The sequence below is a fragment of the Pyxicephalus adspersus genome, chromosome 12 (assembly GCF_032062135.1).
Source record: "Pyxicephalus adspersus chromosome 12, UCB_Pads_2.0, whole genome shotgun sequence".
Classification (NCBI taxonomy): Eukaryota; Metazoa; Chordata; class Amphibia; order Anura; family Pyxicephalidae; genus Pyxicephalus; species Pyxicephalus adspersus.
The window spans coordinates 19,055,527-19,071,913 of NC_092869.1; the positions used below are offsets into that span (position 1 = coordinate 19,055,527).

Below are 16,387 nucleotides of genomic sequence, written 5' to 3' on the forward strand. Positions count from 1 at the left end.
AGTTTATCAATTGTTCAGCAATGTGTCATTTTTTCTACAAGTATTGAGTACAAATGTCTGCATGGTTTCCACTCCAAGCTGCTACTCGAACCCCCTCGTTGCCTTTGTCCCATTCTCAAAGTCACATCTCACATATTGGTGTTTGAATGTATTATGTACATATTCATTTTATGAATAAATTTTCATGGTTTTTATTTCTTTGTTTTTTTTTTTTTTTAGTCTGACATTTGCACTCATGTTGATTTGCTTCCACACAACTCCTCTGTTCATTTGTAGTAGTGTTATAGGTTTGTTCTCATTGTGCTGTGCTGCCTGATCTTAGTCCTATTGCATACAAACACACTTCTACTTGCTGTCCAAGCAGGTTGTCAATTAGCTGTCCAGCTGTGTTATGTACTTATCTAACACACAACATGGAAGGTGGTCAAGGTTGCCAAGCACAACATCAAACCACATTGATTGCCAAGCTCACAAGCAGGATCAAGCACTTTTAGAAATTACAGATGTCCTGTTGTTGCTCAATTTATTTTGCTCATTAAATACTGGATTTTATGCATTATTTAGGTGTTTACATAAAACAAATAGTACTATTATCTAAAACTTTAAGGGACAAATCCACTTTACAAATCCACGTATGTTCTTGCTTTTCCAGCCTTTCAGGCTGTTTCTGCAGGTTTGAATGGCATTTTACACCTTGGCATACTATTTATTGACTTACTCACCTCAGCTTGGTAATGGAAGCACATAAAGGTAGTTTCCTCCTTTAACCAGAAGCAATATGATCCATGAATGTTGCTTGGAGCCAAGCCCATGACATCAGAAATTATAGGAAGAAATAGGCAATCTTTTCAATTTGAAGCATATTAAGCAATATGCCCCCAAAAAATCATCTTTGCCTATTTCTTCCTATTTCTTCCTATAATTTCTTTTTTGTATTTGTAGTGTTGGACCCAAAATCAGCAGTTCGAATTCAGGCAGACCCGACCCGAAAAACACGGAATTCAACTTTGTTAAAAAATATGTTTAAAAAAAAAAAAAAAAGCGAACTCCAGATGAACTCTTAATGGAGTTCAGTTCCCACGGTCAACGTACTGTACTTATCATTGATAAGTATGGCCCAGGGAGCGTGGGAACTTGCGATCACAGCTAATTGGAGGTACGCGAGTGCTTTCAATCAGCTGTGAATGCAGATGAACTCTCAACAGAGTTTCCCTATTGAGAGTTCATCTGCAGTTCAGTTCCCATGGCCACCGGGATGATAAGTACAGCCCAGTGACCCTGGGAACTTTGCGATCACAGCTGATTAGAGAAGGCACGCGAGTGCTTCCAATCAGCTGTGAGTGCAGATGAACGTCTGTTTCGTATGTGTTCTTGGATAGAGAATTTCTATCCAAGAACACATACTACAGTTACACTAGGGCTGCAAGAGCAATGAGGGATGGGGAGCAGATCGGAAAATATAGGGCTATTCAAACGAATAGCTTCCGAATCGAACACTCAGCTATTCGACCAGCACTATGTTTATGTACACACGTAAATGCATACATAAATACATATATATATATATATATATATATATATATGTATATGTACATACATTTGTGGAGGAAAGCAAACAATATACACCTAAAAAAAAAAAAAAAAGAATGAATCCTTCCCTGGAAAATTTTTCAATTGATAGAACACAATTCACGCGCACATAGCAGTTACGCCTTGGCGCACAACAATGAGCATCACACTCCTAAGGTTTGGCGCACACTTATGCGCATCAAACTGGTTTTTAATAAGCCGATTGTGCTGTTTTTAGCCAGTCAAACAAATCATAGAAGGGAACTGCCTAAAAACAAGCATAACTGAATTTTTAATTTGTAGGTCCTGGGAGATTTTAAAGGAGATGACATAAAAACAAACTCCTCAAAACAAAACAATTACAAAAAAACACATTTGCTAAAAGGTCACATTAAAATGTAGAGACCACACAGACACCACAAAATTTACATGGCAAAATAAAAAAACAAAATAAAAAAACACACATGTAAACCCACACTTCCATATAAAGCCAAATTATTTAAAAAATGGCCCAACAAATATTGCATTCCAAAAATGCTTACCAACCCAATATGCAATTTTTACCTATCAAGGGTGGAAAACTGAATTAGAAAATATTTATGCAGGACAAACATTTAAAGGTGGTAATAAAGACATATTATTGAAATGAAACAATATGGCCACAAACACAATAACATAGCATTACCATTGACTAATTGCAAAATAGACATTGAAAAATTCAAAGTTGAAAAAACAAAAGCAGCTATTGTGCTAAATGGTAAGCAAAGTATCAAATGTAGCAACACAGATTAGACAAACAAACAAAACAACAGCCCCTCCTTGAAAAATAAAATTAAGACAAAGGAAAAAAGCAAGTTAGACAACACCCTTATATATGCTCATCACTATGCACACAGGTGCTAAAAATTAACATGCAATTCGGCATGCTCAGTCTGTGAAATTTGGCTGTTTGTTTTTTTTTTTAGTTTGACATTCCATAATCATTTGTTGATCCGATCCTTTACATTTGTACACCAGTAAACAGCTATTCAGGAAAAACTAAGTAAAAGAAGAAGAACCCTTAAATACACACATGAAAAAAAAAATTACTATTTTAGATTTCAGATTCTTAGACCATATTAGGCTTAGTCTACACAGACTGTTTCCTCAGCGTTTAACTTGAGGCTTTTTAAAGCCCTTGTTTGAAATCCCGATGCATTACAATAGGCGTAAGGAGCTGAAGAATTTTTCTGAGTCTTGAAGTTATTTATTTTTGTGCTTTTGTTATGTTTTGTAGATGATTGAAATATGTTGAAACTAGTTGTACTGGTCTTATCAGTAAACTAACGTCCGCTCAGGGGGAAAAAGACAAGACCAAAAAACAAGTAAGATTCCTTATCAACCTTGATTCAATCATTCTGCCAGCAAGGCATACTTAAGAAAACCTGCTCTCCTTACAATACTCCAGTCAATCCTGTCAAAAAGCCAGATGGCTCATACTGTTTTACACAGGATCTCTGGGCCATCAATGAGCTTGACACACCCCTGACACCAGTCATGTCAGATCTTACTAGCATCCCTACAGCAGTACCGCCCAAGACCTAATTTTACAGTGTTATTGATTTGGCCAATGCATTTTTCTCCATACCATTATCATCCGAGACTCAGCCCCTTATGGCTTTTATTTTTATGGGACAGCAGTACACCTGGTGCCACTTGCCCCAGGGTTTTGTTGACTCACTTAAAGTAGCTGAGGAAATTTGCTAAGTTTTGAAGTTAATTATTTATGTACTTTTGTTATGTTTTGTAGATGATTGAATTATGTTGAAACTAGTTGTTTTCTTCTTATCAGTAAACTAACGTCTGCTTCCCCCCTTTTTGCCTTGAAACTCTCCCTTTCCTCCTTACGGCCATATATCTGTTACTTTGACAAAAAACTCTTGTTCTAAGAGAACCACAAGGACATTTGTCATGTCTGTTAATTGTCTGTAGTCATGTGATCATGCACTGATCATGCCTTTTAACTGTTATATAAGCTGTATGCAAACAATAAAGTTTTGAGAGTGATCTAACCACATATTAAGTTGTGTGTTACAGTCTTCCAGCGCTGTAAGCAGTAGCTAATAGAAAGAGAGAAAATTGATCTGGGATCAATAGGGGATCGCCTTAACAATTTGGTGTCATAAGTGGGATTTCTACCTACCTTAAAAAGACTAGATTTGGGTAAGTGGAAATTTTCTTTTCTACCTCTGCTCTCCCCTGTGTCCCTGTAGATATCTTACAAACCTAAGCACTGTGGCAGTGTAGACTCCCTCATGGAACGACTGAGTCTTTAGTTAGGAAGATTTGGGAAATCTTTTATTGAATTTGTGCACACTGATGGCTTCTGTTTAATGTATAGAGTATAATAATTTTCATGTCAATAATTTAGAAGTATAAGAAATATTGTATATAAGATAATTTTGCGTACTAATCTGGTTGCCAAGGTGAGGTTGGGTCAATCCTCTTTGCTGTGGTTGCCTAGGGGCAAGCAGTATTGTTACATAAGCTGCGTTTTGGTAAGCGGTCCTGGGAACAGGACGTTAGCGAGCACTGCAGCTACCTGCTGAACTAACTGAGCTAACAGAAACTAACAATAACTGTGTACAACCATCTGATATTTATACTGTAAATTATACTATGGGTAGTTCCCAAGGTAAGGCGAATTCCACCAAGTAGGAACAGCTCCCAGATCCACATAAAAAACATGTAAAGAAACGCAATAAAATCAGACAGAAACTAAAACTCACAACCATGTCACCCAGTGATGAGGATATTCCTTATAAGATTCCAGGGGGAATTCCTGTTGATTTTGTAAATAGCAGAGCAGGAGACTATTACACTGACCCTTTTACATTACATTTGAAAAATGGCACTGAAAACTTGAAATGCCCTGACCCCTTCTCACTGGAAAGATCATTCTTTAAATTCCATATTATATCTTAGGAATGTGTCTTAATCGAGACAGATGGGGATATAAATTAGATCCACGAGTGGGACCGGCAGTACATGAAAGCTTGCGGAGAAGTCTGGTATACTTTGAAAATGTATTGGAAAGACAATCCCTGTAAAGAGAAAACTGTTGCCCAAATCACATCCTCTATTCCACCCACGTGTACACCCTTATACCCACATGTAACAGCAGAAACACAAAGGAGAACACAGGAGAATGAGGATTACGAGCACAATATCTGTCTAATACAGTCCGTGCAGCAACAAACCTTTACACAGCATTCCCACTCAGCTCCTCCTCCTCTTTGTAAAACAAAGACCAAGCAGTCACAGATATTATTACCACCACCCACTAGTCCTACATCACCCAACAGCAGCTACACATCATCCGCTGTTGTGTACTTAACCCCAAAAACTTATGTGTGACCAAGTACATAATGTACAAATAACGTAATAATTTGTTATACATGGAGATAGAAGATTAATGGCCACAGAAACAGAAATGCTGTGGCAGAACAGAAAACAGAAAGCAGGAGAAACAGTAAGTGATTATGCTTGAAGGTTTAGGAAAGTGTGTAAGGAAGAGGCAGGTCTAGGATTAGGAAGGATTTGAATGTTGTTTTTAAACAGTCATTGATTAATGGAATAATCCCTGAACATGCTAAAACTGCCAAAATGATTATTGATAATTGGAGCATATTACCTCGCAGGATATAATGGGACAATTATTAACTAAAGACGCGGCAGGTTGCTTTGAGCTACCTAAACCGTCAAAACCCCATGTGCAGGGACTCCATTATTCAGGGAAAGCTGGAGGGTACAGAGGAAAAAGTAGAGGCAGAGGAGGTAGACAGGACAGGAATGACAATAGAGGATATGGAAATGTTAGAAGGAATCAATCATGTTTTGCCTGTAGACTGGAAGGTCATTGGGCCAGGGACTGCCCTACACACCAACAGCAGTCAGTACAACAGCAACCACATAGCACACCAATGCAGCCACATTCAGCTCACAAAAACAACCACCCTGTTCCAAAATACCCCATACAATGGGGAGGCAAACCACATCAAGCATAGGGATGCCCACAGGAAGACGCCACCACCACTATGTTATAGATCTCTGATGAGGCTGATGAAAACCCAACAATCACATTAAAAGTAGGATAATTCCTGACAGACTTGCCATCCCAGCCTCCACTGAAACCAACACACTTCTAACACAATTACAGTTCTTCACCACTTCACCACAGGACATTGAATTCTGGGAAAAGGAAGGATTGACCTTAGATTCCTTTGGAATCTGGTCAAAAGGAGGGATAGTAGGGCTGCCCCAAATAGCAGTACCCCTCATTGTTTTTCAAATCCACGGTATAGGACACAAAAGCATTAAGACCACAACACAAGAAATAAACAAGCGATTTTGTGCCCAAAATTTAAAAGGAACCTACACAAGCCATACTTTCCCGTTGTTTAACATGTGCTAGAAATAACGTGCAAGGAAAGAAAGCAGGACAACATGAACATTTGTTACCTCCACAGGGTCCATTTCAAGAGTTAAAAGTTTATTTTAAACACACATGCCAATGGCTTCCAACGGATGTCAGATAATGTTGGTGATTACAGATAGATTCAGCAGATGGGTAGAAGCTTTTGTAGTCAGGAAAGAAAATGCAAGGACATTAGCTAAGATACTATGCAAGGAGATCATCCCCAGATTTGGATGCTCACTGAGAATAAGCCCAGACAATGGCACTCCATTTACTTATAAAGTCACACAGGAGATTTCAAAAATGATGAACATATATTGGAAGTTCCACATCCCATATCACTTCCAGAGTGCTGGAGTAGTAGAACGGATGAAAAGGACATTAAAAGACAAACTTAGGAAAGCAACTGGAGGGACATTCCATAAGTGCGACCAATACCTACCAGCTGTACTAGCAGAAAAAAGAATGACACTCAATCCAGTTAATAAGCTATCACCCTTTAAAATTTTGAAAATGGGACGCCCATTACCCACCCCTTGGGCCAAAGAACCCCTTATCTTAATACCGGGAGACCTACAACAAATTTAGCATCAATATGTAGCTAAAATAATTGAAAAATTGAACAGCAACTCTTTCTCTTTTCCTCTCCCTACAGATCAACCAACGCACCCATTCAAGCCTGGAGACGTAGTGTTGGTCAAAGCTCTGCACAAGCACAAATCCTTGGATCCGCCCTTTGGACCTCCGGTCACCATGCAAGCCATCACTGTAACAGCCAAGCTGAGCAGTGGAGGACCTACCTGGATACACACTTCAAGAGTGAAGAAGGCAATGCCGATCCAGCGCCAAGTTGATGCTTCTTGATCCACTAGTACCAGCCCGGATGCTTGTCTGCAGTTTTGAAGCCCTGATGGTCCTATTCTGCCTTGTTTGGGTCACAACCCAAATTACTCTACCCTGTCTATGCAACGGCGAGGATTTGAGTAAAGTGACTGGACTGACTTCCGTGGTAACATATGGGAACCTCTTGCCAAATAAATATATAATAGCTCTAGTTTTTGCTTATCTGATATGCATAGTATTCAAGATATGTAACTTTGTTTGATTGCTGTCTCCACTCCAGTCAACATACTGCTTAGAGTCTTTAGCAAAATCTACAATGACACTGATGTTACTAACAGTGATATCTGTTTACTTCATAACCGGTATACCTTTTGCAACAACTGTAAAACCTATGATTCCCCAGAAAAAATTATGATATTTACACATACTATAAATATTACCTAGGAGATGTATGTTACCGTACGACTTGTAACTCCTCTGAAATATCCCACTGTAGGATGACAGTACTACAGAGAATCACTCAGCTCCCTAAAGTTATGTATACCCAAGTACGTGAAGCTGTCTAATTGTATGTAAAGGAACAGAGGTATGAGGTCAAGTAGTTATCCTTTTTTGAAGGATAAAAAGAGGGAAATGTAGGGAGCTGAGGAGTCTTGAAGGTAATGATTTTTGTGCTTTTGTTATGTTTTGTAGATGATTGAATTATGTTGAAACTAGTTGTACTCTTCTTTAAGAAAACTAACGTCCGCTCCCTCCTTTTTTGCCTTGAAACTCTCCCTTTCCTCCCTACGTCCATTTATCTGTTACCTTGAGAATAATATCTTGTTCTAAGAGTACCACAAGAACATTTGTCATGTCTGCTAGTTGTCTGTAGTCATGTGATCATGCACTGATCATGCCTTTGAACTGTTATATAAACTGTGTGCAAACGTGTGCTGTAAATAGAAGCTATCAGAAAAAGAGACAATTGATCTGAGATCAATAGGAGATTGCCTTAACAATAGGCTAATCTACACCAGGACGTTTCCTTGAGGCACGTTTATGACATTTAAACGTTGCTTGGGTTAACGCTAGAAAACGCCTAAAAACGGTGAAAACGCGGGTAAATGCTTCCATTGATTTCAATATTGATTTCAATATTCCATTGATTTCAATTTATATATATATATATATATTCATTTATATTTTGACACATATCTTTATATATATATATATATATATATATATAAATATATATATACGGAAGCAAACAAGAACTTGTGTGTGCCTGTGACTTGCCTTGCCTGCCACAGTTTATCACCAGGCGGATCCTTGGGTCCGGCATCATATGCGTTTAGATAGGCGCCTATGTAAAGAGCTGAAATCAGTTAACTCTTTCTGAACCTGAAAACATTGGTTTTTTAGGGCAACAGTGACTTTCAATGCAAGCTCGCCAGTGTCGAGCTCCCGGAGATACATGGCTTGGAGCGAGCGAGCATTTCAGTTGATAAATGCCAAGTGAATACGGCAGCGCCCAGAAAATAGCCTAATAAATAGGTTTTTAGTGTCCTATTCCGGATCGAAGGTACGCGAGCGAGCTTCCCATTCGGCTTGATGAATCATCCTCATTGTCTTTCATGAAAATTTATTTTACAGTATAATATTATAGTATGAGTATAGTAAAGTTTGAAACAAAAATCATGTCAAAGTTTACTAATAAATTTTTTTTAAATGTATTTTTTAAATGTATTTAATAATTATTTTGACATGATTTTGTGTTTCAAACTTTATTATACTCATATTATTATATTATACTGTAAAATAAATTTTCATGAAACAATGTACCACTTTAGACATATAAATCCTCACTGAAGTGAACCGCCCAGGAGGTTAAAGAGTTTGTTTCTTACTTGGTGAATTGTTTGTTCAAGGCTGTGTCAGTTGTTGTGTGCAGGGCAGGTAATGTTTTTTCATTTTTCTTCTTTCTTGGTTTTCTTCTACTTAATCTTCAAGTTTGGGTGTAAATGAATTTAGCTGTGAAGGGGAATGTAACCCCTCCAATCCTTTGTCCTGTTTCCTCATAGATTACCTGTGTTCACTTTTAATTCTTAGATGGAAATTTGGTTGCTGATATAGCTGGAAACTTTTGGTCACCAATATTTGTTTTTGGGTTTAGTTACGGTTTAAAAAGAATTTACTACCTGATAAAACAAATAGAAAATATTTGTTGTATATTAATACATGCTTAAAGCTTGACACTAACAATACTTGACAGTTGACAATACCATTATACTCCTATTGTTTTGTTTTTTTTAAAAAGTTAAAATCTGCCTGTTTGTGTTGTAGGACTATTCTTAACATTACTGCTTGGCACCTGTGAACGATATTTTAGATATAACAGGAAATGTAATCCTAGTTTGCTCCCAAAGCATGTCCACAAGATAGTAAATCATGCATATAAGATTTTACAACAAATTTACTTAAAATTTAAAAAGCTTACAACAGAAGGAGGAATAATGTTAAAATTCTGTTCTCTTTTAGTAAGGTTCAGATACAGCCGCTTTAGCTGTAGGTACCCCTTCCCAGGGCAATGATAGCAGAAGTTACCCTGCAAAAATTCTATGCGAGAAACCTTTGGTATATAATTTACATAATGCTAAGCAGTAGGATTTCCCTTTGTGGTGATTTTATGACAATGTGGTAATGAATGTATTTACTGTAACTTATACTGAAAGTATCTTTGTTTAAGAGACTAAAAAGCCAAATATAATATATAGGTAACAATGGTATCTATAAAACATTACACTGAATCTTTTTAGGGTTCTATTACATTGCTTATCCTGATAAGAGAAATAATAACAGTCTTGGCAGCACAGTGTGTTATTGAAGTAAGATCTCTGCAGCTAACCCTCACCACTGTGTAACTAATTAATATTTTAAAAATTAGAAAACATTTTGGGAAAAAAACATTTAGGCATGTTAAATACTTTGAAATTATATTGCAGAGGAGATTATTATATTTGGTCAACAGATTAAAAATGTTCCTATTGTCAAAAATGTAATAATTAAAAAATATTTGTAAAGAGTATTAATAAAAAGCTTTCAAGAAATTGCTTGCTAATTACTATATTAAGGAATTCAATAATATTGATTTAGAACTACAATCCTTACAAACTCAACATGCAGACGTATCATTGTATATTTTCTTTACTTTCAAAGCCCAGAAAATGAAGATCACCTGGAATGATTAAATAAAAAGTTAATATAAAAAATGGCATGAATTACAAGAGACACAAACCTTCTGTGGCAGTCAAAAATATAAATAGATTTTTTACTAGTAGCCTAGGAATCTGACACAAAAAATCAACACACATTTAACATGTGTCCAATAAATATTTAAAATATATTATCTATACTTGACTATAAACCAAGATTTTTGCCCTCAAAATGCTATTAGAAAATTATTTGGGTGACTTTAGGTGCCATGTCCTGGAACTGCATTTCACTCTGGTTTGACTGATCAAAGCTGTGAAAGCTGTCAAGTTGTTTGTAATCGGTTACAGGAAGATGTTTTTCCTGCTTTTTCAGGTAAAAGTAGGTACCTCTGTTTGTATTTGGATCAATAAAAAATGAAATTTATACAATTTGTAAATAGAAATGATAGTTTATGTCAAAAAATAATGGTTATTGTGGGCCATAATTTAGTAAAACCAAATAACCAGATGCAAATATTATGAGGCTTTTTTGTTTCCATTTTTAAACTATTAAGCTGATATACACAAGACTTGTCTAAATTGTTTCTGATGAGATTCATACTTTACATACGTCAGGTCAGAATACAAACCTAAATAGACAATGTGAGTGCCTTGATGTGATGGTTGATTACTAACTAATAAAATATCTGTATCCGTGGTTTTGAACAAAACATTAAAATGCAGCAGTTTGCATTCTGTAAAATAACTGTATTTTTTGAATTTATTATTGTTGAGTATATTAGTAAGTTAAAATGTAATTAAAGTGCCAATGGAAAGTAGTTTCCCTGTGCTAACCTTTATTCAATCAACTTCAATGTATTGTAAATATTCATAGGATATTTACCTTTGTGCCTTTATGTTTTTTCAAGTACTTTCTTGATCAACCAGGACTTTCTTGCTGCTGACTTTACATCATTGTTTCTGAGAGTGTATATGAAGGGGTTCAACAATGGGGTGAATAAAGTATACATGACTGCAATATATTTGTCATACTGGCTGCCACTTGGTCTGCTATACACAATGCTGGCAGTACCATAAAACATGCAGGCAACTGCAAGATGGGAGGAACAGGTTGAAAATGCTTTTTGTTTTCCTTCTGCACTCTTTATATTGCAGATAGTGATAATAATACGAATATAGCAAGCTATGATAAAAATAAATGGAATGACATTAGCAAGGACTGCTGCAATAAGTGTTATTCGTCTGCTGAGAAAAGGATCAGAACACGCCAAGCTCTGGAGTGGAGCCAAATCACAGATAAAGTGATTGATTCGATTTCTACCACAATAATTTAAACGAGCTGTAAATAAAGTCGTCATAAAAGAAATGCAAAAACCAATAATCCATGGAACCAAATCCAATGCAACAAAAATCTGCTTATTCATAATAGTTGAGTAGTGTAAAGGACTATTAATAGCCAAGTGGCGATCAAAGGCCATCACTGTCAACAGGTAGCATTCAGTTATTCCTAATCCATTGAAGAAAAACATCTGTGTGAAGCATCCTAGTATAGAGATACTTTTATTGTAACTAATTAGGTTATCAAGAAGCTTAGGTATTGTATCTGTTACAAACATAACTTCCAAAACAGCAAGTGTGCCTATGAAAAAATACATTGGAGTTTGAAGTGAGGTTTCAGTTGATACGAGAAAGATAATGGAAACATTTCCAGAGATGCAGGTAATGTAAACCAGCAAAATAATTACAAACAGAAATATTTGTATGTCCTGAGAGTTTGAAAATGCCAATAGGATGAATTCCTTTATTGCAGTCTTATTGTCATATTCTGCTATATCGGCATTCATTTCCTAGAGCAGAAATAAAGTCATCACAACAGGGTTTTTTAAACCTGTGACTTTCAATAACTACAGGGGCACTGGGAACCAAATGATAGGGGTAAAGGATGGACAACAGTGTGCAACATTTTGCATTCATTATGAACAGCCTGCCACCACCACACAACAGAATAAAACATGTTCATATACCTTTTTTTGGAAATACAGCTTATCACAACACATAGCAGTTGTGTGGAGTAATGGAATGCACCAAATCTGCACCAAAACTGCATTAAAAGCTTAAATATTTTACCTCTAGCTGTAGCAATTTGTAAAATGAGTATCACTAGGGTGATGGAGGTGGGATGCTGCAGATGGGGATAAGAATAGGAGTGGGGCATTTAAATTATTTGCATTCTATTTCCTTTTGATAAATAAGGTTTACACAGCTGGATTTTTTTCAATGATATGTATAATAATATTGTCCATTTTATTTGGTTACAAATTCATCAATGTTGCTATTTTCTGTAAATGGTTAAGACAAATCAATGGTTAATTTTTGCTAGCATTAGGGCAAGTATAACCAAATTAAAAAGATATATGTTACCCTTATTTTGTATAGCATAATAAAAAGATGTAAATACTATCATGTGCTTACGCTTGCCTGTGTCTCTGCGGGGGAGAATACCATTATCGACCATTGTTACTAGGACAAAAATTGATGATATGTAGGAAATGAGGGGTAATTTATCAATGGGAACCCCTGTTGGAGTGCCAGTGAGGAAGGCATAAGTTGGGATTTCCTCTTACTCATGGTTGTGTTTACAAGACAGAAAGTAAAAGAAAGTGAAAGAAAATCTCCCAATGTGACACAGGAAATAAAAATAAAAAGCTAACAAAAATTGCAGGTTAATTGTTTCCCAGTCTTTCAAATGTGTTAATTCAAAAATAAAAAATTACATAAATAATTACCAAATTTACAATTTCCATGTAACAAAGATACAATTTCCATACAAAATTCAAATGTAAATACATTTTAAAGTTTGTATAGGTGTACAGATTTTAATACAGAGAATAATTATTTCAAACAGGGTCCAGGGAATAAAGTTAGCTCTACACAATGGATAGAAGTGTCCACTAAAGATTTTTTTTTGTTTGTTTGTGATTAACTCAGTGATGGATAATATACAGTAACTGACACCACGCTGCCTAATAGTAAGTTGAGACAAACATCTGTCCTAATTGTATTTATTAAAATAATGTACATTTTGGGAATTACATACAAACTCAACCTAAGAACAAATCTACAGTCTCTATCTGGTATGTAACCCGGGGACTACCTTTATTGAAGAGTATAAGAGCAGGGATGGTAAACTAAAACATTAAGAAGCATAATACTTTCAATCTAGGTATCATTGGTCCTATAACTAGATTATGTTGCTAATTCTCATATTTATATATTGTAAATCTATTATTTAAGTAGACTCTGTGATCATAAGAATAAATGTTTTTTCTTCAGTGTTGCAGTAAATATGTTAATTACACTTCTAGTTGGTCTCATTTACACAGCAAGATCAGCACCATATATTATATTGGTCATAATATAGTAAAATGTGTTTTCCTTCCTCTCCTTGTATGAATCTATATATGAATATTTTAAAGGTGAGCCACCTCTGGGAAGTATTTAAACAGGTAAGTGGACGAAGAAAAGAAAGGTTTGAGGCTCAAATACTTTTTTGCAAAGAGTGAAGTGTATTGATAGAATATTTTATACCATCCAATACACAAAAACAAATAATGTTTTTTTTCTTTCTGTCCTGTTAGTTTTTCACAAGACAAAATATAAGTACATAGTATACAAAGTACATTACATTAAAGGTAATTAGCGTAACCGTACAACCGTTCATATGACCGTACCGTGGTGCACAATAATCTGACGCGTTTCGCCACGCTTGGCTTCCTCAGGGATAATAACTAATGCGTGCTTAAAAGTCTACATATACAGAAATACAATATGTCAGGGATATAAAACGTAATATAATCTAAGTAAAAAAATGTGTTCATAGGAAATGCATCAACGCAAGTTAATCAAAAACATGTAACTGGTGGATAGTAGCAGTATAGCAGCAATAACATATAGGTTTAGCAGGGTTTAGCAGGGAGTAAGATACCAATGTTGTATATGTTCATATTCTATATTCTATAAGTATAATAAATGTTGTCATAATATAATAAGAAAATTAAAAAAAAAAAAAAAAAAAAAGGGGGCTGGAGATTGCTTTTTTGTCTGCTTTCAGTACCCTTGACTTTTTGTATGTATTGTTCATAAAATGAGTGTTGAAATTTATGATAATGACCACTAGGAAACCAGTAGGAACCACTAGGACTGTGAACAGCCAGTATTGTCGATAATTGGCATTTTGTAAGGAGTGGAACGAGACCAATTCTAAAGCAGGGTCAAATCACAGATAAAATGCATATTCTGATTCAACCCACAAAATTTCAGTTGGACCATATATCGCTATTTTAATGAGTGACTATCCTTTTTTACAAGGATTTTGTCTGCGAGCCTCGCTTTTTACAGCTACAAAGATTGAAACATGTTTTAGAGAAGAAAGAAAGAGGTTTGAGGCTCAAAGTTGTAAAAGGGTAATTATGTATTCATATACTTCAGATTCATACATAATTGTTTAACACAATAAAATAAATTATATCCCTATGTGTGTTATTCATCATATATATCTATTCTTCACAAAATATATATATTTTGTAAAAAATAACAAAACTGGGGATATAATTTACTTTAATGTGTTAAGTAATTATGTATGAATTTGAAGTATATCAATACATAATTAACCTTTTACAACTATAAGGCCTAAACCTATTTCTTCTCTAAAACACTTTTCAACAGTTGGACCATATAACCAATACATATAGAAGAAATTGCCTTATTCTGCTTTTATGTGGACGGATATTTTTTGCTTAGTTAGCTGTGGCAGTTTTGCAAAGATCAATACCAATGTCATTCAACAACACAATCAACTGTGTGAAGCGTTCAATAATACAAAAAATGTTTTTAAATACATTATTAAGAAACTTAGATGTAGCAACTGTGAAAAAATATTTGAAAAACAGCAAATGTACTTATGAAAAAATACATTGGAGTCTGAATCAAAGATTCAGTATTTGACAATGATGGTAATATTTTCTTGTTACATAGGTGGTGTATGCCATAAAACAATAAAAACAGTAATAAATGGAGCAGCTTTAAACTACAGGTTGTAAGTAAAATCCCTGCACAATGGTCTTATTTTGTCTTACAGATCAAGATCAGTGTAAAAAAAAAAGTAATATTTATTTATTAAAAGTAAAATGGTAAAAAGTTGTAATGGTTTGGATTAAATGCATGTATATGTTTTTTTATGCCATCAAATACATTTTTAGTGTGTGATTGTTGTGGCATTGTCATATAAGAATGGCTGCTTGATATTCCTCACTTCCTTTACTGTACAGGTATTACTCCTTTTACAACTTACCTGTTTACCGACTGCCTGCACTTACGACCGGCTCCTCCGAAGAGTACACTGTGCAAAACTGTACATACATCTCCTATTCTGTCTTCTGGGCTCCCTCTGTCTTCTTCTTTTGCATTCCTCTCATTCCCCAGTCTGCAGGCTGTCAGTGAGCTTGTCACGAACAGGCGCTACATGCTCGCAGCACTGTAAACCTGGTCTATCCTATGCTTTTTGCCTAACAACAAATTCAATTAACAACCTAGTCGCTGGAATCCAACCTGGTCGTTAAGCGGAGAGCATCTGTACATAAAATCTTGGCTCTCGTGTTTGCTAGAATATTATCGTACTTCTTTAGGAGCACTTATGACAAAACCAACTGAAGATGAAAACAACTGTGTAATGCCAATCAACGTAACATATTAATCGGAATATATCTCTTTATAAAAAGAACACATTCACATACAATTGCTTACCTTAGTGAGTATAGTTGATTTTCATATGTGGCAGGATACCCATATCAGACCAGAAAATGTATGTTATAGGAAGAGAGAGAGCAGCAGTGGTGGAAGGCCATGAAGGAGGACTCTTTCACTAAGTGCACATAATAATACAAAAAAACTATACTACAATAATAGGAATCTAAAGTAATGATAAATTATGGTTAAAAGTATATTCACTCTTAACTGTAATGGTGTATTTCCTTTACTATTTATTTATATAGAGGGCTATAAGGAATGCACAGTGAATACATTTAGTCAAATCAACACTACTGTAAACTGTCATGTGCCAAAAAAAAAAAAAATTGCACAAGTTGTGGTTTCCATGACCTAGAGGTTGCTCAACTGACTGAGGATTTTTCAGACTGCTTAAAACTACTTATCTAAAAGCCATATAAACAACACATTTTTTAACTGGCAGTAAGTAATATTAATACAAAATATATTGGTATATACTTGTATTTAACATAGCAGAACATGCAATTTTAATAATAATATT

At 35.4% G+C, this 16,387-nt stretch overlaps 1 protein-coding gene across 1 annotated transcript; it reads right to left on the minus strand.

Moving 5' to 3' along the window:
• Positions 1–10,955: 10,955 nt before the first annotated feature.
• Positions 10,956–11,906, minus strand: LOC140341746 (olfactory receptor 10A7-like). The gene has a single exon (XM_072427620.1). It carries the CDS (start codon positions 11,904–11,906, stop codon positions 10,956–10,958), a length of 951 nt encoding a protein of 316 aa, XP_072283721.1.
• Positions 11,907–16,387: the final 4,481 nt, after the last annotated feature.